Raw genomic sequence first — 27929 nt, 5'->3', positions numbered from 1 at the left:
CAAAACCTTACACATCTTCGAGCATTCATGTAAATTAATAATATGATAAATTACTTTTAATTCAGGACCTATTTTCCTTAGTGAATATGCACGATGCTGCTCACTGTCTTGCTAGGTATACAAAAAGAACCATAGCCAGTATTCGCATAAATGCCTAATACCAAGTGATTTGGGACAACATAAAGAAGGCATAAAAAAGACAAATCCAGTTCTTTACAAATTTTCTATATAGAATATGATCAAATGACAAAGAGTTTTTAAAACAATAGAAGAGTTTTATGAGTCATTTTGTGCCTGGAATATATCAGTGTTAATTTTTTTTTTCTTTTTTTTCTAAGTAGTTCTCAATTTTTACTAGCATTGTAACTATGGAAAGTCATTGTCAGGTAGGAAAAAATAACATAGCCTTCTCTGTTGTACCTTGTGCTGGGAATTCAGGTTACAAGAGCTGAGATAGCACTGCTTAGGGATATGAATGGGAATGTGTCGGCTCTTCCTGAATGGTAGAGGAGGCTAGTGACTGCCTTTGCTTATGCCCTGTGTGACCTTCTGAAAGAAACAGATGGAAAGGCACATCAGATCATTGGCCTCCACATGTCCGGAGGAATCAGCCATCAATGGTTTTTGAAATTATAATTTCTCTAAAAAGTTGTTTGACAACAAAAAACAATTAATTCAATATCCTAGATATCAGGGGAAAATGTGTTGGTGAGTTGTTTACTTAGTAAAGCTTAGCATGACATTGGAGAGGATTAGTAATAAACACTTCTGCCTGAATAAACTACATAATATCTACATCCTTCTGATACTCATCAGCCAATGCCTTGCAGGGATTTACACACTCAAAGCAAAGTAATAGAAATGTCATGTCATTAGAACAGCTAAATAATATTATCTTCATTACATTGTTGCCACATGGCGGGGGGGGGGGGGATGGGAAGGAAGATTTTCTTGATTCCTAGTGTTTGATCTGTCTATCAGCACCACAGGAAAGCCAAGACCCTTGTGCCCAACCAGTCTGTCAGCATCCTATTATAGGGACCCTTCACTGACCGTTCCAGCTGTGTCAGCGGGTGATTTCACTGACCTGCTGAGGGAAATGCAACAGCAGCCTCAGGGCGAACCCTCAGGCGGTCTGCCCACTTTATGTTACCCACTGCTGGCAACTGCTGGTGCCCATGAAGGACTGACGCTGACAGTTTACAGAGTAACACATTTTATTGATATAAAACTGACAAATGAAGGTTCATGGATTGTTGGTGGTAGGGACCGTCTGCGAAACCAATCTTGAAGTGATATACAGTGACAGCTGGCTTGAGTTAGTTAGTTAGTGAGGGGAAGATGAAGTTCTTACCCAATAGGCGTCCCACTGGTTGGTATAAAATTCAATGAGATTATATGACCAAGGTTCACCTAAAGAAAGTGATTTTGCCACAGTTGTTGGCTCAGCAACAGACATCTTCTCCCATATTTCCCATTTGACAGCCGCTATGCTTCTTCTGAAGCAGTATTTATAAGTGCAGCAAAACTTCGTATGATTTTCATAGCAGCTTTTTCTTCCTCTGGGTAATATTGCGCCAATCTTGTTAGGCATCACTATGTTCAGCCAAAAAATCCTGAACTATAAATGGAGAAACAATGTGAAATCAATATATTCAGAAGTGTCTCAACTTCAGCAAGAGACTCAGACAGTATTTTTTGAGTTGTGACTGAGGTTGGTATTTTCGATACCCATATCTACCTCTGCTATTTTATTTTTCTGGAAGAGGGACATGATTTGGGAGGTCTTCCTTCTTCTCTTTGATCTAGTCACATGGCAATGGACAAGCTCGCCTTTTCTCTGGCAGCTTTTACTCTTTTCGTGTTGGCAGTGTCTAGGCAATGCTGCCAGGCTCCCCTATGATTATCTCATTTTTGCTCCTTTTTTCATCATGCACTCTGTGCCGGTTTGATATACTTAATTGGCAGCAGCATATTCTGTATTTTTTGATTGAAAAATATTCGAACCAAATATGTTTAATTTCTACCATGAACTCTAAACCAAATTGCTTCCTTCAATTACATTTCAAGGTATATTTCTCTTAGCCAGCTCCTACTTTCTCCACTAACCAAAAAAGGGCTTGCTCATGTTGACATGTTTTGTGAGTCTCAAGATGCTTCAGAAGAACATAACTACATGCCCACTCTCTCTGTGGAGATGATTTCTTGCTTGTATTACTCCAAGTTTTAAACTACATTAATTGTTCTTCTCCATGGCTATCAAGAGAGTCATTCTGTATTAGAGTTTATAGAGGCTGTCTCTTGCTTTCACTGGATTTCTCGGAGAAGTAATACTGAAATACAAGTTAAGAGTTGACTAACAGAGGGGATCACACTAAAACTGACCCTGCCTCAACCACTTCAAGCATCACAATTTCTAGAACAAGTGTGACACCGTTCTTACAATAAATATTAGGCATAAAAGCAATCAGCTGCCTAAGTAAGCAGCATAATATTTGAGTTAAAGTGCATCATAGACAATACCTTCAATGGAGAGATATCCCCATGAACAAGTGACCAGGTCTCAAAGCCAGGGCCACTAACTAATCATGGTGGCTGGTGACGACCCATCTGGTCCCATCCTGCTCTCTCCTACAGCTGCCTGCCATAAGGACCAGCAAGGGTTGGAATGGTGAACAATAAACAGGGTTTTTTTTACCGAGACTTTCAAAAAGATGCTCACTATGCTGACCTTCATTACGTGAGGCATTTTCCACTCCTAAGCATCAATTAGGACAACAAATGATTTTGAGCGAGAGTGGAGATTATGGGAAAGGTGGCCTATTTTGGAGTTGCTCAGCTGCTCCTGTTGCATGTCGTAGTTATCCAGCCAAACTTTAAAGTTTTGGGTTGATACATTCAGTGTATATATCAGACTCATACAGAGACTGATAAATCACTGATAAAAAAATACTATGGGATTAATTGCACAAAACGGGCAACTACAAAGGAGCATATTCAAACACTTCTTCTATTTAAAGCAGTCTGTTTAACAACATTACTATGTCACCAATGTGAAATTACACTGTTATTATGTTTGACATGCAGAATTCATACACACATGACAGAGCATTTTTGCAGATAAAATGGGATTAGTCTATCATGAGGGTTTTTAAAGCATTGTACCAAGCATACCCTGCCTGCTGAATGTATATACTCCCAGTAACAGCTGCAATAGTTGTTCTCTGTTTAGGATTAACTGATGTCAGCAGCCACAGTTTTTTCTATTTCATTGGCATCAGAGCTGTTAATATTAAGCAGCTTTCATAATTTTTTTCTTTTTTTTTTTTTTTTGAAATACATGAAGCTAGGAAAATGTCCTCTTTTCTCTAATAAACCTAGAAACAGCAGTCTATGCTGATGAAAGAGCATACTTAGAAAGAATCTGACCTAAAGTGAAACAATAAATAATCATTGGGAACACATTTGTTTTCCTTTCTACAAAATAAGCCTTTTTGTCAATCTCTTTTTCTTGGATGATGATCACAGGAGACTTCACCTCTGAGAGCACGTACTGCAGAAATTATTTCCCTGCACATCTACTGCTCCATGCTATTGATCAGAGGGTAATAAAACACTGCGTGTGTTCAAACAGGGAGACAGACACCCTTAAGTATATTTTCTTTTTTTCTAGGTTAATCCCTAAAATTGTTCTCTTCATTGCTCAATATCATGTCTTTCATCATTAGGATAAAAATGTTAAAAGTAGATAGTGGCTTCATTACTTAGCAATGTCATTTCTCTGCAAAAACTTAAAAATTTTCAGGCCCTCTCATTTCATTGAGAAATAACTCTTGCTTGTGTTTCTCACTTTCATGGAGTATTTACAAGACCTTCATAGTGATGGAAAGTTAAGAGGAGGAGAAAACATACTTAAAAAACCAAAGTGGGGTGTACCTGTGGTGTCTGCAAAGGAACACAGTTCTAGGGAAGTTCTCTGCTGTGCAGACATATCTTTGTGTTGCTGTAAATATATAAACACCTTCCTTGAACATGTAACTAACCTCAGGCAAAACATCCCCTTCAGAAGAGTCAATAAAAAGAGCTATAAAGTCCAGTTCCTTAATTTTTTTACGAGCTGCACCTTATTCCTACCAAATAGAAGGAGCATTAGCAGAATTTGAAGTGCTTATTATGATATCCTGTATATAGCTATACTTGGGCTTTACTACATTTCATGTGAAGTGTAAGTCTTCTTAATTTAATCATGGGATAAATGAGTTATATTATTGCAAGGTTTTGTGCTATTAGATGTGCTAGTGTATTTGATTTGATCCACTGAATTTAATAAATACTTCTGTTGTGCTCATCATTGAAAAATACTATGACCATATGTCCAGCTAAGTTAAATGAAACATATCCTACTTATGTGGAGCTAATAGTCTTTCTCATTGGAAGCCACAAAATCTAATTGGAATAACTGTCCAGTCATGCAGTTAACAAAAATGAGTAAAACAGCACGTTACACTAGACATGGTAGCCTGATGCATGGAAATAGTGGTACTATAATGCTACCTTTTTCTTATAGAAATTTTAAAATAAAGTGACCTGGATTTTCAAGTGCTTATCAATCAAAATTTTGTGACTTGCACAGTTTGAATGTATATACATATATATACAATCTGCTGGGATATAATCTTTGCTTCCACTGACATGCTCTATTTTTGTACTTTTGCTACATATGTATTTTTAGCCCAGCGTGTTCAATTATAAGAGAATGTCATGATTTTTGCTTAAAGAAGCAAGATTTTCCAGATTTTACATTGAAATAAAACCAGCAATGATCTTAATTGCATTTGGAATGTGAAAATAAACAACAACCATGAAGTCCAAATTCACATAACAGGTCTGCACTTATGGAGTGTTCCCAGCTGAAGCCAAATACAGTGTCTTCCTCTGGAGCAGTTGAAAGCCTGGCACTATTCAGATGCAAGTAGTTCATCTGAATTGAAAAAAAAAAAAAAAAAAAAAAGTAGTATCTGTAACTGGTTTAGCTCCTGTCCCAGTCTCTCACGTGATTACAGGCTACATGTTAGTGATTCCCATATGAGTGATTCCCTCTGATTTTTCCTTCTGAGAGATTCTCCAGTGTCCCTGTCCTGAGCCAGTGGTGAGGGTGGACTGCTGCTGCCTCTGGGGAGCTAGGGCTGGAGGAGCCCATGGTCCCCACATTGGTGCCCAGCCACCCTGTGGTTCCCACAAACAGTTCCTTTTCTAGTTCCAACCCCCTGCCGTGGGCAGGGACCTTCCACTAGACCAGGTAGCTCCAAGCCCTGTCCAACCTGGCCTTGAGCACTGCCAGGGATGGGGCAGCCACAGCTTCTCTGGACATCCTGTGCCAGGGCCTCAGCACCCTCACAGGGAAGAACTTCTGCCTAAGAGCTCATCTCAGTCTCCCCTCTGTCTGGGTAAAGCCATTCCCCCTTATTCTGTCCCTACAGGCTCTTGTCAAAAGTACCTCTCCAGTTTTCTTTTTGGAACCCTTAAGCACTGGAAGTTGCTCTAAGGTCTCCTTCGAGCCTTCTCCAGACTGAACAAACCCAGCCTTCTCAGCCTGTCTCCAAAGCAGAGCTGCTCCAGCCTTCTGATAGTCTTGCAAATAGAAATGGAAATGGAAAATTTCCAAGCACCCTGATTTTGGAGCAGCCTGCCTTCCTGTTAGAATTGCACCATCAATGAAAATCCGGCATAGGAAAAGCCAAGCAGGTCTTTCATGAGAATACGCCCTGTCTCCATTTAATCCCTGTCTAGACGAGATATGCATTATTTCACACCAAGGGAACCCAGCCTGCACGCGCACTGAGTGAACAGCCCATCTGTTCACCCCCATGCTAAACATAGAGTGCCGGAGCCTGCCATGCAGGGGCTGCGTTCAGAAACACATGGTTATCTGGCAGCTCTGCCAGGTCCCTGGCGAATTTTCTGAGGTACAAGATATGTGGGAGCCCATCTGTCTGAAAATACAGTTTGTCACAGGCACCATGAGCACCATCCCTTCATCTTACTGTCACTTGGGGAAAATGACGCACAGGGTCTTTCTGGTCAGCTTCAGATGCCAGGAGCCTATCGCTTAGAATTGTAAAATCATAGAATCAGCCAGGTTGGAAAAGACTTTTAAGATCATCAAGTCTAACCATTACCCCAGGACTGTCCAAGACCACCACTAAGCCATATCACTAAGGGCTTCATCTACACACAGAGAGTTTGTGCTCTCCCTGTGGCAACCACAAACCCAGAAAAATGCCAGACCTTTACAAACACATCTACTGGGTTCAGTGCTGTGTAACACTGATGAAAGCAGTAGCAGCATATTTCTACACACCCTTCTGCTCCTTCCCACTGACAGAATCACAGAATCACAGAATCCCAAGGGTTGGAAGGGACCTCAGAAGATCATCTAGTCCAACCCCCCTGCAAGAGCAGGGTAACCTACAGTACATCACACAGGAACTTGTCCAGGCGGGCCTTGAATATCTCCAGTGTAGGAGACTCCACAACCCCCCTGGGCAACCTGTTCCAGTGCTCTGTCACTCTTACAGTAAAGAAGTTCTTCCTGATGTTAACGTGGAACTTCCTATGCTCCAGTTTACACCCATTGCCCCTTGTCCTATCACTGGATATCACTGAAAAAAGCCTAGCTCCATCATCCTGACACCTACCCTTTACATATTTGTAAACATTGATGAGGTCACCCCTCAGTCTCCTCTTCTCCAAGCTAAAGAGACCCAGCTCCCTCAGCCTCTCCTCATAAGGGAGATGTTCCACTCCCTTAATCATCTTTGTGGCTCTGCGCTGGACTCCTTCAAGCAATTCCCTGTCCTTCTTGAACAGAGGGGCCCAGAACTGGACGCAATATTCCAGATGCGGCCTCACCAAGGCTGAGTAGAGGGGGAGGAGAACCTCTCTTGACCTACTAACCACACCCTTTCTAATGCACCCTAAGATGCCATTTGCCTTCTTGGCCACAAGAGCACATTGCTGGCTCATGGTCATCCTCCTATCCACCAGGACCCCCAGGTCCCTTTCCCGTTCACTACTTTCCAGCAGGTCACCCCCCAACCTGTACTGGTACATGGGGTTGTTCTTCCCCAGATGCAAGACTCTACACTTGCCCTTGTTAAATTTCATCCAGTTTCTCCCCGCCCAACTCTCCAGCCTGTCCAGGTCTCGCTGAATATCAGCACAGTCCTCTGGTGTGTCAGCCACTCCTCCCAGTTTTGTGTCATCAGCAAACTTGCTGAGGGTGCACTCAGTTCCCTCATCCAGGTCATTGATGAAAATGTTAAACAGCACCGGTCCCAGCACCGACCCCTGAGGAACTCCACTAGTCACAGACCTCCAGCTAGATTCTGCGCCATTGACCACAACTCTCTGCCTTCTTCCTTTCAACCAGTTCTCGATCCACCTCACTACTTGATCGTCAAGCCCACACTTCCTTAGCTTATCTATTAGGATGCTGTGGGAGACAGTATCGAATGCCTTACTGAAATCAAGAAAAACTACATCTACCGCTCTACCATCATCCCTCCACCTAGTCACTTCCTCATAGAAGGCTATAAGGTTGGTCATACATGACTTCCCCCTCATAAAACCATGTTGGCTGTTCTTAATGACCCCCTCATCCTTGATATGCCTAGTGATGGAGTCAAGAATAAGTTGTTCCATCATCTTTCCAGGGATGGAGGTAAGGCTGACCGGTCTATAATTACCCGGGTCCTCCTTCTTGCCCTTCTTATAGACTGGTGTGACCTTTGCCATCCGCCAATCCTCAGGCACCTCGCCCGTTTCCCACGACTTACCAAAGATGATGGAAAGTGGCCTAGCAATGACCTCCGCCAGCTCCCTCAGCACCCGTGGGTGCATTCCATCCGGACCCATCGATTTACAGATGTCCAGTTTGCATAGCTGATCCCTAACCCAATCCTCATCTACCAAAGCAAACTCCTCCTTTGTCCTGACTCCTTCTGGGGCTATAGAAATCCGGGGCCCTCGGGGAGAGTCTGCAGGAGTAAAGACAGAGGCAAAGAAGGCATTCAGCACCTCTGCCTTCTTTATATCCTCTGTCTCCAGGGCACCCACTTCGTTCAGCAGTGGGCCTATATTGCCTCTTGTGTTAGTTTTATTTGCTATGTATTTGAAGAAGCCCTTTCTATTGTCTTTAACCCTGACCAAGATGTCATAAGCAGAAATTCCTTGAGATGACACAAAGGGTTGAGGCAAGATCAGTAGAAGGTTTTGAGGGCACCAGTGGAGGACTGGAACACAACTGGCTTTACCCCACTGGCCCTGGAGGTACTGGCCCTTGCTGGGCAAAGAAGGACCCCTCATTAGGTCTTTTGAAAGTCAGCGCCAGCGAGCATGGGGACCTGCCCATCCAGGCAAACAGCTTGGGTGCCACTCCACCAAACAGATGTGTAAAAAACAGGGGTTTCGGTAACTGACTTCAGAAAACAGTGACTCTGTCCCATTGCCTTCTACCTGCTTTAGGATAGCCTGTTCTACCTTATTGCAATAATATTTACATCAACATCTAGCTGTTGACGTTGATGGTGTTGACAGACACTACACATTGAAATACCTTCCTGAAGAAAGGAGTTTAAAATAAGTCCATAGCAGTATTTGTTAAGAGTAAATTCCTTCTCCTCTTGGGAGGGGCTGTAAAAAATATTCCCCTTATTCACTACTGTACAAGTCTGGATATTTCTTCTTTTTTAAGAGGCAGCATATCAGTAACAATGTGTTTTAGTAAGTAACAAAACTGATACCTTTAATCTCTTGCTACAGCTTCTTGGAAGTAATTTGAAAGAGATAATAATTTATGTTGGAAAATGTAAATTTTCCAATGTAGTTTAAGACTTTTCCATTTAATATCTGAGCATTTTTTCTTAATTCTTTTATTTAGGAAAAGAATTTCCACCACTTCCTTGAAGCAATAACTTTTTTGGCATGAAGGAGAGACCAGCTCTGTAAATAAGATAATTTATTAATATAATTGTTTATTTCCTATGCTCAGCAGTCAGGATTTCCCAGTCATCACTTAACTCTCTTTTGTTGCAAATGTTGTCCAAAACCAGAGGGTTCCATTAAGACAGCAACATGCTGAGGACATATTCAAAAAGCTCAAGTGTGTGTAGTTCACCTAGTACTTCTCAAGGGCATTCCCTGATAAAAATTCAGAACACAATAGCTATTGCCACATTTTAAAACTATTTTCTGTTACTCTGTCTTCTCTATGGATTATCCTCAAAAAGCAAAGTATTGTCTTTTGGCTAGATTTCAGGTTCTCTGTTTTGCACCTTTTATTGGGTTTTGTTTGCCAGCAAAATATAGTTCTTTTGAGGCTGGGAGAACAGCTCAGTTTATTTCTATAGTAAACAGGAACAAAAACAACAAAGAGAGCACTACTTCTCCTTTTCCAAGAGGCAAAGAAAGAAATGAAGTGTGAGCATCTGACTGCCTATGAAAGTATTCTGCTCTGACTCATCATTTTTAAGATGCTTTCTCTCTGGGCCTTCATTGTCTCAGCCTTATCATCCCAATACTGACTATTACTTGTAACGCCTCTACAGGGGATTGTTATTGCAAAAGAAACGTGTATGTATAGAAGGAGCATAAAGGATTATTTGTATATAGGAAGCATATATAAATATCTATGTCTTACTTCTGTGTGGGAAGCAGGTCAAACTTCCTGTTAGCTGCAAACGTGCACAGAGAGTCTTGAAATTAGTCTTAGAAAACTTTAACTCCTTATTTAAAACATGATGTATCTTTTTCATATTTCAATTAATCTAGTTTTTTACCTTATTGTCTATGCACAAACTTTGGTACTCAGCAGATCTGAACTTCTAATAATATCTAACCTTCAGTTTGGTTGATAAATCAGGCACTACTCTTGCTTCTAGGATGTTCCTTTCCATCAGCAACTGATAAAGTGTATATGGAGCTCCTCTTCTGGTCATCCTAGAAGGTTATATTTTGGAGGGAGGAAAGGAGATACTTGGGGGTCAGATAGGGCACAGAGATAAATTCAAAGCAGTCAATTGTGGTGGATTTTGGACTTGGTTCCCCTTTGTCCAACACAAAGACAAAACGCTCTCTGTCCTCTAAGAGACAAGTGCTGTGATATTGCCCATGGTTGTCTCATGGGATTGCATCAAGGCAGATTTATTTCAGCTAGGGGCTGATTTTCACACCATCTTTCACAGAATGGGTGCTATGAGACAAGACTTGCTCCTTTTCCAGAGTTCAGAACTGTTGAACTTCCAAATATTGATTCAGGATGGTTTTGCAGGTTGTTTTCACCAGAGCAGAGGTGAAAAGGGTGCCCAAATGTTCCATTGTGGAATGTTTTGGTTTCTCCAATGGAGCCATCCACCTGTCAGTCTATGACATGTTATCTCTACAGTGCTATAGAAGGATTTAAACTAATTTGAGACCATTTTCTCAAGATAAAATATCGCCTATGTCCAGTGATATTTCCTTAAAGGCCTTTTAGCTTTCTTGTGTATTCATCTCTTGTTTTTGACATATGTTTGTAGAAAATCACAGTCATTTTCTATTTGCAGAAGCATCAACAAAAAGGAAGGAACTGTCATTTTGTCCTTTGACACATACTATGTCTTGACATGGTCAGCTCTGTGTTGTGCCCAGCACATCCATGCAGCATAACAAAAGCAAATCATTAGAAGATTTCACTGATAGGGACAGGGCTGTCAAATGTGATTCTGTGATCATTTATGCTGTGACCCCCGTGTGTCTGATCCTCCTCTGTGCCCCCAGATGCTGAGGATGACATGCACCCTAACATAATACTGCCACCTGCCCGACATGCAAGACCTCATGTGAAACAGCGCTATTTACCATTTCTTGAACACCCATCTCATTTATGCTTGCTATTGCTTTACATTTCTCCAGCCCACCTGCAAATGAAGAACGATGCTGAATACTTCTGATGCATCAGCTGTCAAGCCCTTGGACACTGCTTTGACACCACAACTACCAGGTGAAGAGTAATGACAGTCTTCAGAAGAGGTTCCTGCAAGGTTTGATGCCACAGATCTTGGGGAAATTATCTGCAAACATGCCAACACACTGCCCAAACTACTTGTAATTTATCATATATTGCACTTGAAGGGCAACCCCACTGTGCCGAAGTTTTCTTGGATAGATTTTGAACACGGAGCTGAAGGCAGGGGGAGCTGGAGGCAGAGGGAGCTGGAGGCAGTGGGTCCCATGCAACTCAAGATGCAGCCAAGCCGCTGCCATAAAGCAGTCACTGGGGTACTGCTAGGGAGGGTTCTTCACCCCCAGTATCCCCACACGGCTCCTCATCTGACAGGCTGGGAGAGCTGCAGCAAATCAGCCCCCTCCCCAGTGAATCGATCTCAACAGTTTAGATGGGATAAGAAGATCACAGCTACTGATCCTCAGCACACTTCCTTCTTGGAGCAGGCACTGGGGTTTCCTGGAGACATGAGCAAACACAAAACTCTTGGCAGCAACAGTCTGCACCGACCAGACACCCGGTGGCCCCTCTGCCCAGCTGCTTCTGCTGCATCATGCTAAGGAGGCAAGTTTTGTGTATCTTTGGGGTCCTTCTTTAATTTAAAGCCTTTAGCCTGCTCACAGGGGACAGGATTCTGGGCAGGTTAGCAGCATGCATGTCAGTGGTTTGCTTTCTATTTTCTGGTCTGCCCAGCAAACCTGTGAACTGGCTGCAGGGAGACAGAATTTGGGTGGCCAGGATTAGGATTAGCTAAGGTTTGAAAAGACAAAGGGAGAGGAAACTATCAGTTTCAAGTAAGGTGCATGGTCTATGACTTTCTTGAGGCTTTCAGCTGCTGTTGTCAAAGGGGACAATTTGGTGGCATTGTGGTAGTAGGGTGGTATTTGTACAATTGTTCAAGAAGCCCCAGTCTGCTGCTTTTGTTATTCTCTATATTTAGGAAACAAACAAACAAACCAACAAACCCAAAAAAAGCTTTTTTTCTTTTTTTTTTTTTTTTTTTGTATGAAGAAGCTTATATACAATACTGAGATTGCTTAAACAGGTATTACACAGCTAGTACCAGCTCAGACATTTGAATTCCAGAAGCCCTTTATAATTGCTTTTCTTACAGAATCATAACCAGGTGTATTATCAATTTATGCATTCATAATTGATGATGGAGTGCAAGTAATGCTGTGCAGACAGAGAGAAATGTGTTACGCTTATTTACACAGATTTCTCACTAGCAATGTTAGGAAATCATTCCCGGTTCCCCAGCCAGCTGGGTCTGGTGATGTTCATGGAGGCATAGGAGAGAAAGTTCAGGTTGACACAGTGTCCTGCCCTCAGAAATGTCTAAATGCTGAAAGCCCACCTGAAACTGTTGAACCTGTCACTTGAATTATAGAATCCCAGACTGGTTTGGGTTGGAAGAGACCTTAAAGAGCATCCAGTTCCAACACCCTGCCACCTTCCATGAGACCAGGTTGCTCCAAGCCCCATCCAACCTGGCCTCAAACACTGCCAGGGATGAAGCAGCCACAGCTTCTCTGGGCAACCTGTGCCAGGACCTCACCACCCTCACAGGGAAGAACTTCTGCCTGAGAGTTCATCTCAGTCTCCCCTCTGTCAGGTTAAGGCCATTTGCCCTTGTCCTGTCCCTACAGGCCCTTGTCCAAAGCCCCTCTCCAGGTTTCTTGTAGCCCCTTTAGGCACTGGAGCTGCTCTAAGGTCTCCCCTTAAGGAGCCTTCCCTTCTCCAGGCTGAACCAGCCCAGCTCTCTCAGCCTGTCTCCAGAGCAGAGCTGCTCCAGCCCTTGCAGCATCTCCGTGGCCTCCTCCGGACTTGCTCCAGCAGCTCCATGTCCCTCTTGTGTTCTTTCCCCAGAGCTGGATGCAGGACTGCAGGTGGAAGGGATGGGGAAGCCTTCTGCAATATGGGGCTAAAGATGATCTTTGTGCCCCAGACAGTGGTAGGCAGAGGTGCAGAGTAACTGGTACTTTGTGTCTGTGACACAAACCTCTCCTCAAGCTCTGTGCATGTGAATGCCCACATCTAGACTCTAAATGCTTAAAACCACAGAATCTCTCCTTTCTCTGAGCCCTTTAGGTAATCCTTATTTCCAGGCTTATTTTGAAAGGCTTTCAAAGGTCTGATGACTCCTCTGAGCTCATCTGTGTCTTCTGAGAGTGCCCACAGTCAAAATAAGGAAAAGTCTGCCTCCACAGCATCTCAAGGGATGCTCCCCAAGAAGAGAGGAAGGCCCTGGAAGGTGCCAGGGGAGAGGACTGAAGACAGACTTTTTGCAAGTGTTTTTCATGCAGTGCTGAAACTGTCACAGGCAGGTGATGGGGTGATTCTTTGCAGACATGATTAAGTGACACAGCAAATAAGACCTGCAGTTGGTTTTCTTAGACCAGATGAGTTAAAACATTTGCAGACAGCAATCTCTTTAAGCTGAGGACCTAATATGCAGCCTCAGACTACCAAAGCCAGCTAGTTAAGTTGCTTCCAAGTATTAATTATTCTTCTACTTTTGCATTTGTAAATAAGGACTGAAACTGGTCAAGGAAAAAGGGAAAAATACCTACAATTACGTAATTTTGTGCTAGCTGAATCCATGTTCTGCACAACACTGCAGGCTGATTTCTCTCAAAAGACTTTCTATTTTAAAATGTTCTGCGTGCATTTGGTAGCTCTGCTTTTAGATGATCAGCATACATGCCACCAATTTGCTGTGGTGATAAAAATGTGAGGGAAATTATATCATTAATGTTAAAATTGTAGGTGTGATGGCCAGGCAGTAAAATGTCACGTTCCAGCTGCAGTTCTGGAGATTTGATCCCAAGTCAAAACACCGGCTGAGATCAGTTGCTGAAGGTTGTCTCCTGTCTTTAGGCACTGCAAGATGATATAATGAAATGTGCTCTATGGGAAGTTCAGCCAGACGATTGCAGCAGCCCTCAGGGTTTTAAAACATAAGGAAGTTGCAGTAAGCAAGCCACGGGAAGGACTTTGGCCACCCAAGCTGCTGCTGGAGCACAGCTTTCAGTTTAATGTCGGAGATTGCTGGTAGCTCTCCCAGTATGATCTGTTTTCCCAGAAAGTTCTTGCTGATCCTAGTTTCTCCTGCTGTTAAATGATCTGCTCAATGATACTTGGTTACACTCGCTATTTTCAACAACTCTAAACCCAGCTCTGCAAGGCATCCCAGCTTTTCTGGGTTTTATTCAGTATGGGAAGAGACAGTTCATGTTTCAATAGAAAATAAACTGATTCAAGTAAAAATTCAGGAGACAGATCTGAGCACAGAAGCTGGCTGAGAAAGCAGCTTGCTGAACTCCTTAGACCGTTGTCATTGCTTAGAAACCTCCTGCTCAACAGATGTTATCAAGGAATTGTTAACAAAGGCACCAGGATTGTTTAATTTACGACAGAAGCAATTAGGCAACACAGACAAATCATTATTGTGGGTACACTGCAAAACATTTGTTACTGGTTTTAGCAAGGAACATGCCTGGAGTTAAACTCAACATATACTTGCTCATCTGCTTCTTGAGAAACAACACAGAAAACCAGACAAATGACCCTAAAATCTCCACTCTCCTTACTCCAGGCTGACCAGAAGCCCCCAGGAGCATTGTGATATGGGAGTGGGGTGGAGGAGCTCAGACCTTTGCTCTTCTAGTGGTCCAACACATCTGTCAGCAGTACAGCTCTGTGAGATAAAGACACAAGTAACATCCAGATGCAGCACCAAAATTTCAGCTGCATTGTGCTGCATGTACAGTACTGCATTTCATGTTACTTTGCTGTATTTTTTATTTTAGGAGGAATTGTGTGCATCTTTGTTATGTGTTGGTCATTTATGGGAGTGTCTATGGAACAGCTATCCTGTGCCTATTTGATAGTCTCATTTCTTTTCATGCAAGAGCCTTCATAATGATTTATTTGACTAGCAATAGAAATGAGGTAAGTTCTCTGTAATACAGAAAATAAAAATAGGCTAATAATTCATGGGGTTTTTATATATATAAAAAATATTAAATAAATTAAAAATAAACAACTTTTTTTTTTTCTTCCCTTGGCTTGCTCGTAGGTGCAAGGGGTGATAATTTTAAAAGAAGGGCCTTACATTCAGTATTCTTGGACGTACCTTATTATTTGCATTTACATTTATCTAGATACCAAGATGGGTCATATAACTGATCATTTTATTCAGCTGGTTGCTTTGAGAACAACATCAATAAATTCAACACATCATCTTATAGCATTCGTTGTGAATCAAAATTCACAGTGGTACAAAGGTACAAAATTATTACTACTTTTATTTCCTAGCCAGTGATCAGACATCATACTGTCGCAGCAACTTTTATCAGGAGTGTAGCTTTCATTGCACTGAGTACGAGGCTGTGATGGGGAAGTGATAAGTAGCAAGCAGTTTCTGTAATCACTACCTTTTTACAGTTACTTTTGCAATGATTCCCAAGCTACAGCCCTTCCCAGGGTAATCTCTGTTATCACACCATGGTTATGAAATGCGATGCTCCGTATAGAAGAGTGTTTGTGTCAGTGAGCCAATTTCTGTGGCATCTGTTCTTCAGCACGGAGGAAGACAGTTAGTAAGAGCTGAGTGGTTCACAGTGAAATATTACAAGCCTTTGCAGGCTGGTAATGTGTTCTTAGCCCTCCCCCGAGCTCCATGTGTTGGCTCACACGGCAACAGCCGTCCTGTGCCGCTGGGGTTCCTTCATGCCGTAGAACTGTTTTTAGTCCCTGTGCTGCCTGCACTGCTGTTTCCAAATGCCCTCGCCCAGCCTGCCTCAGGCTCTGCTCTGCTCTGCTCACTGCTGGAAAAGGCTGGAGGTATTTTTCTGGAATAAGATCTCCATAACTTTTGTGAGCTGTGCCTCTGGCCAAGGATTGGCTTCCCATGCTGTGAGGAGAGCTGTGGAACATGCAAAGCTCCTGACTTCTCATCAGGGACTGACTCTTCATCAGGAAATGTAGAGATAAGGGAAGGGGTAATGGGCTCAGACTTTAACAGGGGAAGTTCAGGTCAGATATAGGGAAGAAGTTCTTCACTGTTAGGGTGGTGAGGCACTGGAATGGGTTGTCCAGGGAGGTTGTGAATGCTTCATCCCTGGTGGTGTTCAAGGCCAGGTTGGACAGAGCCTTGCGCAACATGGCCTAGTGTGAGGCCACACTGCCCATGGAAGGGAGTGAGACCTAGATGATCTTAAGGTCCTTTCCAGCCTAAACCCTTCTATGATTCTATGATTTTCCTCTCATGCTGCTCCCCAAGAGAATTTGGAAGGCTTTATCCAGACCTGTGTATACATACCTCTCGTGAAACCATTCTATGTGGCCAGATTTACTGTGTGTTTCGGACACTTCTTAAAACTGGTCATGGAATTTTTTAACACAGTTTCTGCACAGCAGATACGGTCCCTGGCTCTCAGGGAGGTGGAAGAATTCTGCAGCTGAGTTATAATAAGGAGGGAAGAGGTGACTGTGACACTGCAGGAAGGGCAGAGTGACCTACACCAAAAATACAAACTGCTCTACCCCCAGCAGGCAGGAATTTTGAGGACATGGAGTCACTGGCAAACAGCCTGTCAGTGGCTATAGAAATTCTTCCTTGGATATGGATTTCCAAATGCCAAACAGAAATAAATTATTTATGCAATGTATGAATTAACTCAGACATGCAACAGCTTGGGCTGGGCAGGAGCTATTTTTCAGCTCTGAGGAACATCCCTACTTTCTCAGCCCTGTCCTTCCATTGGTGAGCATTGTGCAGTGCAGGACTCATTTCTGGCATTCATACTACGCAGGGGTGGTGCAGGTAACTGATCAGGGAGGGAGGGACATGCTGGTAAGAAAGTCCCTATGCTGGGAATGGCAGCAGTATCCTCGAACAATGCACGAAAAAAAGTATCCTGTGTCTAGGTCTTAGATGTATTTTCTCTTATGCCCCGGTCAGCAGCTCAACCACGAAAAGTCCAGACTCTCCATAAGTCATTTCATTGCCTGCTCTCTGCTGAATAAGCAGAGAAATGAAGGTGGATTTGCATCTACAAAGAACAGTCAAGAAAAGTCTGTCAGGAAATGCTCATAGTCTGTCAGAACAATGAAGTTATTTGCTAGGAGCTAAATGTCCCTCTTTTTTCTGACTAAAGCACTCTCAGTAGTGACAAAAATAAATAAAAAAATCCAGGAAATATAGCATTTGCCCCATTTGAATCTTTTTTTTTTTTTTTTTTTTTTCCCTATCTGCAGTCTCCCTTCATTGCTGCTCATCTGCTTTTCAACGAAAGTGGAGTTGCTCTTCTTTTCATGACTTTTTAATTCCTTTGGCATTTCAAACAGATTGGATGGAAACTTTAGTGCTCAAAGTGTTGAATTTCTGGCAAGTTTAGAGTGGTCAGAGGCCAGAGGTCCTGTAGAGCTGCAGAGAAGTGTGACTGCTCATCTTCAATGCAAAGTGATGGTCGTTTAATTTTATTTCATCTTATTTGTTTGATCTTGTGGCATACAGAAATGCAAACACAGCTTGGAGCTACCCCAGGCATGCTGGCTCTGGGCTGGTGGAGTGGATTTGCAGACTGTGTTACTGGGGAGGAAGGAAGGGAAGGTCCCAGAGTGTGGGGCAGCTGAAGGCATTCCAGCTCAAGGAATGGGAAGGTCAAGGGAAACAAACTCTTCTCTTCCCACCTCCCATCCAGCTCATCTCTGCTACTTCAGCCTTCAGACCCAGACTGTGGATCTTATATAACTCATCCGGCTTCCCCACTTCATTTTCTTCTTTCAATTGCTTGACATGCTTTCTCTTGCACATCCCATGAGCACCTGAGCTCAGGATTTCAGATGTCTTCTGATACAGCTAGTTCCTCCTGGTCCTTTAAACCTCAGTCTTGTGGGAGCAGCGTATTCAGGGAACTCTTATTCAATCAGTTTCCCTAATTTTCTAGCAGTCTCTCTCTTTTCTATTAATACCTGGATACTTTAAGGCCATTAACGTATATCCTTTAGCACTTCAGATGGAGAATAAAGCATCTCATCTATGTTGACCACAGGAGATGTCTCTGCCTGTAGAAAGCATCCTGACATGGAAGAAGCAACTGGCTTAGAGTACTTTGTAGTGTGTGAAGTCGTTGGAATCTGAAAACCTTCTTGGCTTCTCCACTCAATGGTTAATTATGACTGATAATAGTAATTGATGTTCTTAGAGCAGTTAGCCTCTGAACATACTCAGCATTTTGAAGGAGGTCATTAGTAAATTAAAGTGGCTTGGACTTTCTAAATTCATATTAGCTCTACTAAAGCCAAACAAAAAAACCCCTAAAATTTTCATTAAATTAGAAGGCCAGCAAGATAGCAGAGGTTAATTCTGTAAATTGTGGATCTAAGTCTTTGGGAAATCTTCCAGTGCAGACTGACAATCATCGAGTGAGTTTTATCACATGGATTATACACATGAGCCTTCAAACTGACACAAGGTGACAATGGGTAGAGGGTGATGAGTCCCAGTGTCATAATGAAGAGGAAGATATGTATGGGAGCTGATACGAGGTAGCCACCACCTGTGCTCCCAGAAGTTTGCATTTAGAGGTGCACCCCAAGCTGACGACAGCTTGCTCAGAGTCTGGCTGGCTGCTGGGAGCTTCCAGGCCAGTGACAGGCATCCTGAAGGATTCAGACCTTCACAAGGGGCTTGAAACAGTCATAACAACAGAACTTCTCATTAGCCTGATGAGTAACTGCTGGTTTCCAGGGTTTTTTGTTTCGTTGTGTTTTAATTCATTGCCTCTTTAGCTCTCCTCCATGTGCTATGTGGATACAAGAATGGGACTGGGTGGCTAGGGGTGGAGAAAAGGAGCAGAGGAAAGAGCAGGAGAGAGGGATGGGAGAACAACACCCGTTTCTGCTGGTTACAGGAATCACTGGACCAGCTTGGCTACCAGTGAAGGATTTGAGGGGAGTTCCCTGAGACAACACAGGAGGAAACTGGCTGCAAGGCAGGTGAAAATGCGGAGTCTAAGGGGAGTAACACTTCAGAGATCAGACATTTACATTCTTTGCAACTCTTTAGCAGGGTTCAGGCTCAAATCAAGCCATCACTTTTGCACTGCTGCGCACCAGTGGAGCCATGATGCATGTGGCTGGCTACGTTTATAGAAAATGCAATGTGGGCAGACTCACCTCTGACTTATGTAAGAGTGCCTTGAGTTAAGGTGTCCTATTCCACACATACTATGGTCTGCAGTCATGGTCATTGACAAGCCAGGCAAGATTGTGTAACTCGAGCCTGTGCCTTGAGACTGTCTATAGAGCTTTACAAAAGTGGACTCCACTGGACTTACATCCTCATACAACCATTTCCTCTAACCTTTTTTTGTTTGTTTGTTTTTTTGTTTTGTTTTGTTTAATTTTTTTTTTTTAAGTTGGTTTGCAAGAAACAAGATGTTTTTGAAAACTGAAGGGGCAAAAAAATCCTGAAGGGGAAAAAGAAAATATTGTGGACGCACTTCATTTTCAGCCAGTGACTAGTGGTGTCACAAGCAGAAGAGAGCTCACACAGCCTCAGCTGGTCATTTTGCTACTTAAAGTTTTTACAAAAAAAAAGAAACAGAAATTATATGTTCAAATCCTGTCAGTACTTCATGGTTGCCAAAGGTTACATTTATTTTAATACCTTAATTGCCAGACAAATGTAATGTGGCTCCTGGTACACACAGACATAAGCCAGCTGCAGAACATTATTGCAGCCCACATGGCTGTAAATTTGTTGCAGTGTCCTTAGGCACACTTCAGTCATTAAACTGTCATCTTTATGTTTTGCGTATTGATTGAGTAGGGTAGCTGAATTCTTTTTGCTTTTCTTGTTTAAAAATTATTTTTACATCAGGACTTTTATTTTTAGCAGTCTAAAAGCAGAAATCAAGAGAAAATCTGTATGACTTCTTTCGCAAATGACTGAATATTTTTCTTCATCATTAAGCTACAGGGTTTAGCTAAACTGCCTGATGAAAGAGTACACCATGTAAGATTGAGATCATAAAAATATGCTGTTCAGACTAAACTAAAATGCAAAACAAGCTTCGTTTTTCTGGATAGCATACAAAACCAAAGTTCTGTGGTAGCTGAATCTCAGTCTTTTTAAAAAAAAGTAAACAGTTACTCTAGCTTCCCTCAAACTCCAGATTGTGCCTATCTAAATTGAGCTTTATTCTGTACCTGCCAGTTTCAGATCCTTGCGACATCCTACCTCTCTTCTGTATTTATGCACAGTTTCAGTGAGTGCATTTTCGCTCCTGGACCAGTCCCCTGGGTTTCAGGAGGCAGATGAAGAGGGGGTAGCTGTAAGAAAACAGGATTTCAGACTTCTTTTCAGAGAGTAGGTATAAATAATACAAAGGAAAACCAAAGACAAGTGTAGCTGTACTTAGCATGAGCTCTCCTTCTGCCTGTTCTCAGCTGTGATGTGTTTCTGGAGATGATCTGCACGAGCATCACCATATCCACTGGGGTGTTTTGAAAGGTGGTCACTGTATGTGTTTGTATTTGCTTTTTTTTTTAAATGACATAGGAAGAACTTAAAATGAGGAGTGCAGTGATGGCATTCTGTGGAAGTACCTCAAAGCCTTTGAAAACAAGCTCTGGTCCTTAAGCTGTACGGGTTTAGCTGCAAAAATGGCATTTCATCTCCAAAGCCACTAATGGGGGCAATAGCCAAATGGTAGCCCTGCTTGGAGAGGTTGTTATGGCTTGTGGCATTGCAGGGATGCGTAAGCAATGCACAGAAGCATCAAAGTCCCTGGTACAAGAGACAATCGGGACAGACAGGGCTGTCCGCTGGTGTTGCTGTGGACAGGAGATAGCCAACAGTCCCACCGCTTGGTTTTGCTTGCCACGAGTGGTGTGACACTGGGGTTTTTGATGTTCACAGGAGAGGAGCTTCCCCTCCTTGTCCCGGAGACAGGGCTCGCCTGCTGGAGCAGCGGTTATCCACCCAGGAATGGACCACGGCTTTCCTCCTCCATCAGGCTTTCCAAATCAAGGATGACATCATTGCTTACCTCCAGGGAAGCAAAGGTTATCAGAATGGGGAGACTGCTGCCCGGCATCTGCTGGAAAACCACATCCAAACAATTACAAGCATTGTTAAAAAGCTCAGCCAGGATATTGAGGTAACACATGCTGAGGAGCATTTACCTGCTTTAGTGGTGCAGCTCTAGCTTGTGGTCCATTCAGCACTAATATTGGCTTCAGGAGCAGAAAAGTACTCCACATGACTGCTGTGTTTTAGTTAAATTCTGAGTTTTATTGTATAGGGTGACTTGCAGTTACCTGTGAAAACAGGGGCAACAAGGGGAAGTAAAGTAAAAATGTGTAATATCAATAATCAAGTTTGAGTTTACTTCTTAGTTTTTCCTGTTGAAGATGTTCTGCTACTTTATGTAAACTTCTGCATCAATCAAATATTTCTGAAACTTTTCACAAAGATCAGTGCAGACTGGAATCAATGTTCAGGTTAACATTATATTTAAGCTGACTGATGGATCTGTGCTAGAAGTGCATGGGATGCCCTTTTTCTGATTGAAGACCTCTGAATATTTGCTTTTGCTTATTAAATTTGTATGTGAAATTTACCAATACCTTTTCAGGGCAAAGATGTAAAATACAAAAATATCATGAAATAGACTTCTCCAGAGATTTGTTTTGTCCTTTGTAGTGCTAAATGTCTTAAAAATACCACTAAAAATCACAATACATTCTGTTTTTCCATGTGCTTGGAGAAATATTTTACCTTCTGTACATCTATCTTCAGAAGTATGCAATCATGGCTCACCTAAAGTTAATCTGAATTTAAACAAGGGTCTATGTACATTTCATACTGGTTTTATTTTCAATATTTTGATACTATGGAGATAAGCAATGCTATAAAACTGCTTACTTGTTTTAGACCATCCAGTTCCTCTGTCTCTATCCAGATCAAGTATACACAGGACTGTTTTGCTAGAAAAATACCTAATATGGAAAGTAGTGAAGGGGAAAGGGACCTGGGGGTCCTGGTGGATAGGAGGATGACCATGAGCCAGCAATGTGCTCTTGTGGCCAAGAAGGCAAATGGCATCTTAGGGTGCATTAGAAAGGGAGTGGTTAGTAGGTCAAGAGAGGTTCTCCTCCCCCTCTACTCAGCCTTGGTGAGGCCGCATCTGGAATATTGCGTCCAGTTCTGGGCCCCTCTGTTCAAGAAGGACAGGGAATTGCTTGAAGGAGTCCAGCGCAGAGCCACAAAGATGATTAAGGGAGTGGAACATCTCCCTTATGAGGAGAGGCTGAGGGAGCTGGGTCTCTTTAGCTTGGAGAAGAGGAGACTGAGGGGTGACCTCATCAATGTTTACAAATATGTAAAGGGTGGGTGTCAGGATGATGGAGCTAGGCTTTTTTCAGTGATATCCAGTGATAGGACAAGGGGCAATGGGTGTAAACTGGAGCATAGGAAGTTCCACGTTAACATCAGGAAGAACATCTTTACTGTAAGAGTGACAGAGCACTGGAACAGGTTGCCCAGGGGGGTTGTGGAGTCTCCTACACTGGAGATATTCAAGGCCCGCCTGGACAAGTTCCTGTGTGATGTACTGTAGGTTACCCTGCTCTTGCAGGGGGGTTGGACTAGATGATCTTTTTAGGTCCCTTCCAACCCTTGGGATTCTGTGATTCTGTGATTCTGTAAACCTAATCTTTACCCTTAGTTGTAAATTACTTTTCTCTGGGCCCTTATCTCCGGTGTGTGCTTGCTTTGTAGATTCCAGTTGTGAAGATTCAGTCAGGGTAGAGCACTGGCAGCACAGAAAACAGCACAGTGAGACATGTCAATCAAAGCCACCACAGAATTAGTGGGGGTTTGAAGAATTGCTCCTGGCACACAGGAAATGAGAGTAGCTCAGCAATGTCAATTTCTCAAGCACTTAAAAAAGAAACGATCCGCTAGGAAATGTGACTCACTTGTACTCCAGATCTTCCCCAAAGCAGAAATATCCCTCAAAAAAGCCTGTCTCGGAGAAGATGCTGGCATGCCATTGCCACCCAGAATGAAGCTGAGCCCGAGTTAAACACAGCCCTCTGCTAGAGCCAGAAAATTATCCCTTCTGCTGCTGCATCAGGGGTGTCAACACAATTAGTGCCAGGTGGGAAATGACCTGACCCTTGACAAAGACATCCTTCATGATCCCAGGAGAGAGTTGCAAATTGCAAAGAGAAAATCCCAGAGGCAGAAGGAGGTGTTCTTGGCATCACCTCTGATAACAGGCATACAGGATGGGCAGAGAATGGGTTGAGAGCAGTCCTCATGAGAAGGTCTTCGGGGTGTTCGTCAATGAGAAGCTCCCCATGACCCAACTTCAGCGTGCACTTGAGCCCAGAAACCCCCATGTGCTGGGCTGCATCCAGCAACAACACAAGAGGGACATGGAGCTGTTGGAGCAAGTCCAGAGGAGGACATGTAGAGATGCTGCAAGGGCTGGAGCAGCTCTGCTCTGGAGCCAGGCTGAGAGAGCTGGGCTGGTTCAGCCTGTAGAAGAGAAGGCTCCTTAAGGGGAGACCTTAGAGCAGCTCCAGTGCCTAAAGGGGCTACAAGAAAGCTGGACACGAGCTTTGGACGAGGTCCTGTAGGGACAGGACAAGGAGAATGGTTTTAACCTGACAGAAGGGAGGCTGAGATGAGCTCTTAGGCAGAAGTTCTTCCCTGTGAGGGTGGTGAGGCCCTGGCACAGGTTGCCCAGAGAAGCTGTGGCTGCCCCATCCCTGGCAGTGTTTGAGGCCAGGTTGGATGGGGCTTGGAGCAACTTGGTCTTGTGGAAGGTGTCCCTGCCCATGGCAGGGGGTTGGAACTGGATGCTCTTTAAGGTCTCTTCCAACCCAAACCAGTCTGGGATTCTATGCTAAAATAACTACATCTGAGCACACAGACTCAGGGGTGACCATCAGTCACAAGCGCCAAACTGTGCACATGGCTGTCTTTTGCCCAGGGATGGTGAACTTGGGGGTGGGAGTGCTTGACTGGAGCCCGGGAAACTTGCTGGAGAAGGAGCATATTGATCTCCCATGATAGACAGGGGGCTGCTGCTTTCCGTCCTCAGAGTGAGTGTCTTGTGCTGATTTTGCCAGTGAGGAAGTGATGGTCCTATTTTGTGCTTCTGTCTTCATGGACTTGCAGCATCAGAATTGCACTGCCAAATGCCCTGAGAAAAACACTGGGGTGCTGCAGTACATTCAGCTTTTTAAGAACATTATTTTCTGATGCAGAACACAAATAGGAATGCCTGGAATACTCAGTATTTCAGTTATCCATACTCTGTATGTGGGGGGAAGGAGGGGAGGCCAGGACTATTCAGGAATAACTGAATAAATGACAGATTTGAGTTTCATTTTACTCCAGAGTTATTACACCTCTGTCCACTCACCTGTGCCTAATTTTGATTGGTTCCATAGTATCTCACTTTACTGTCTCCAGCAAAGAGACTTCCAACAGGAGTATGCTGCTGCATGGGACTCAGTGCTACAAGTATGTCCATGTGCCACCACACCTGCCCTGCTGGCAGCCAGCCACGAAACACTAGCCCTGGCTCTGTTTGCAGGGACATGTTCAGATACAAAAGCTCAGGGCATCGTCACAACCCTGCTGACACCCAGCAGGGCTGTCCTGTGTCCTCTGGCAGCTCCAGCAGTGGGATGAGCTGGGCAAACCCAACTGCAACAACTATCCCAAAATTTAAGCATATACAGTTGAAATTTCCCCTGATATTTTTCCTTTTCCATTTTTTTAATTCACTCAGTGGGGAGCATTTTTACTAAAAAGCCAATAAAAGCCACTCCTTTTTTGTGTAAATAGGATATTTGCATGAAAAAGGGTAAAAGCTATGCTTTGACCAAGTGAAGTGCTCTGTAGTGCTGAATTACAGTGAAGTATCACCTCAAGGGTTTTCCTTTCAACCTGAAGAGTAAAATCAGGAGATCATTCTCCTGATTCACATACCAGTAAAAGGTTACAGGGCATAAGGGCTTCCTAATATTAATGCTTGTGACACATTCAGGTGCCGTCAGGATGAGCCACTTCAGAAGAGTCTGATCTTTAGATCAGACTTTCAATATTGTGCAATGTATGAGGTATCAGGCCCCATACTGAACAATAAGGGTAAAAGAAGACATTAAAGAGCTGTATAGACTGACCCACATCCTTATTCAGAGTTGGATGAGTATATCCATAATGTGCTTTAACAGCAGGACCTGCTGATATAAATGGTGCTTTGAATCTTGTTTTTAAATGAAAGAAGAACCAAAAAACCCAAACAAAAGCAGCAAAGCAACAAAGCCAAAAGCAGAAAGCCAAAAGTTCATTAATGGAATTGAATTTACAGGTTTTGGAGCAGCAAATCAGAACAAGGGATCGTGCTGCAGCAGAAACTAATTTTGCAGTTCAAACTCTGGACCATAAATACAGCCAGTGCCTTAGGGACCTGCGTGGAAGAGTGGCAAGGTAAGGAATGCATCATGGCCCTGGTTTTCATCTCCACTAGTTGACTTGTGCAGAGCAGATTCAGAGTGGGCATAAATGTACTTCACACTCATTTTATATCTCCATTTTAGTGCCAGATCTGTGCTTTCATGCTCTCTGTGTTAGAAACATTACCAAACCAGGGAAAAATAACTATGCTTTCCTGTCTCATTCTTCATCACATGCTTAACATTTTGGGGATTTTTTTCTTCTTCAGTCTGGCTAGACTTCAGCTGAAGTGGTTATTACCTCCTACTTAAACTCTCCTGTTGTTTCAATAAAACCTCGTATCTTGGAAAGTAGGCCTTGTTGAGCAAACCTGATTTCTCCTTTTGGAGGGATTTTAAGTTTTCATTGGTACAAGTAGTTGCACATATGTATCATAGGTGGACTTTCATGTGGCATTCTGTAACACATAATATTATGATCAGAAGAAAGACAAACTGAAATTCTGCTATATAATATCAAGAAAACACATGGATTAAGAACTGTCTGAACTAATATATGGGGAAAAGTAACCATTAAGGAAGAAACCTCCCTGAACTGGTGTATTTCTAACCATTTCTTTCCTTCAGAGGCCAGTCATGTGTTTGTTATATAAAACACTGCTACTGACATTTGTGGATAACACACAACTGGTCAAGTGAGGACAAGATGGTAACAGAGACTAACCAGGATTGTTGGTAATGTGGCCTGACTAAGAAATGTACTTTATAAACCCAACAAGAGACTGTTTCACAACAGTGCCCCCTGAAAAGTTTGGGGAATAGATCAGATAAAGAACTTAACGTGAGCTCTCACAATAGTGTGGCATCAGAAATGCCAGGAATATCGTCTTGGATGAGAGAAGGAGAACCAGTAAACAGGGAGGTTGTTTTAGCTCTATGTATGGCACACATATAGATACCAGAATACTGCGCTAAGCCTAGAGTCCCCTTACTGAAATTAAGAATTTAATACAGTATAAAAAGAGAGCCAGGAATGTGGTGGTGAGATGAGGAAAATTTCTGGCTGAGGGAAGTATACATCTATATATAGTTTATAGAAAAAAAAAAAAAAAATCCAGAGATATCTTCATTTCCATATGTAACTACCAAAAAAGAAAGAAAAAAAATAAAATCACAGGATACTGAAAGACTCCAGATTACTGCAGAGAGACCCAAGAGTACAAAACAAGAAGAGGAAGCCAACACATTCAAAGTTGGCAGGAAAAAGACGGTTTTTTTTAACCTTGTGGCTGATTAGCATTGGAACAAAGTTGCAGGTGATTCTGCAAGAGTCTTCTGCTTCTGTTTTCAAATTCAGGTCGGCAGACACTCTAGATAATTTGCTTTTAAAAGCCGTAACATTCTATCTCACTCCTCTTTCCCCAGTCTTTTCCTAGGAGTGAATGCTTCCCTTTGTCAGCTGGGTTATGCTCCCATCATCTGTGTTTGAGCATTTGCCTGCAGTAGAGGAAAGCAAAAGCATTTGGGGAAAATAGGAAAACAGGATAATTCTGGGGAAAAAAATCACCAGTTCACTTCTACTTGCAAAAATAAAAATTAAATAAATAGAAGAGACAAGAGGTTCAGGGCTCCTGGAGGTCCACGGCAACACTTCCATGAAGTCCCTCTTCCCTTGTTTCCTTGCCCATTTTTGCAGTGTGTTGGTTAGCTTTTCCCACAGGAAGAAGCAAAGAGCCCAAAATATGTATTGCACATAAAAACTGTAATGAGGACATCAAAGAAATCATCTTATGATGCTGGAAACTGAGTTGTTAGACCCCATTTAGTTTTAAGGTGAGGGAAAGGAAAATGACTGGTTTTCTAGCTTCACCAGAAACTACTGATATTAAAGAGTGATGTTTTAGAAACAGCTCTAGCTATATTGTAATGTAGTTTTACCCAAATGGTTCCCATTAAGCTAAAGTGTGGTATAGTTTCATGGGAGTCATGAATCATCAGCACTCTCTTGTTTTTCTTGCTGCTGAAGTTGCCCTCTGGAAATGCCAAGCCTCCATGGCATACCTGCCCCCAGCGGAGGAGTGAGCGAGAACTGACAGGGAACTGACATTACAGTGATGATTAATATTTTGGTTTTTCACATTTCTTTGCTCTTGAGGTTCGGGATTTAAAATTGCTATGTATATTAAGTAGAGCTCAGAGTGGCCAGAGACAAATGCACATATTCATGTAGCTCACATCTATTGCATTAATAGAAAACTTCCAAATGCAAACTTGCAGTGACAGCTTTCTTCTTGATTTGTAGGCTAACCTTAATCCAAGGCTATCTGGGATGTAATGAAGCCACTGCTCTTTCTCAGAGCAGATGATTCATCCTCTTGTATTCTGCGATGTG

At 42.8% G+C, this 27929-nt stretch overlaps 1 protein-coding gene across 1 annotated transcript in view; it reads left to right on the top strand.

The window, feature by feature from the left end:
- Window positions 1-27929, top strand: part of FAM81B (family with sequence similarity 81 member B) — a 56857-nt gene that overhangs the window by 14824 nt on the left and 14104 nt on the right. Inside the window, exons 2-4 of the mRNA XM_065663830.1 lie at window positions 20321-20426; window positions 20979-21219; window positions 25453-25571. Coding sequence (XP_065519902.1) covers window positions 20321-20426; window positions 20979-21219; window positions 25453-25571 — 466 coding nt within the window. The remainder of the gene's footprint in view (window positions 1-20320; window positions 20427-20978; window positions 21220-25452; window positions 25572-27929) is intronic.

This window comes from Lathamus discolor, chromosome Z, assembly GCF_037157495.1.
Source record: "Lathamus discolor isolate bLatDis1 chromosome Z, bLatDis1.hap1, whole genome shotgun sequence".
Taxonomy (NCBI): Eukaryota; Metazoa; Chordata; class Aves; order Psittaciformes; family Psittacidae; genus Lathamus; species Lathamus discolor.
The sequence above is the reverse complement of the archived record's forward strand: the minus strand, read 5'-3'. Positions and strand labels throughout refer to the sequence as shown.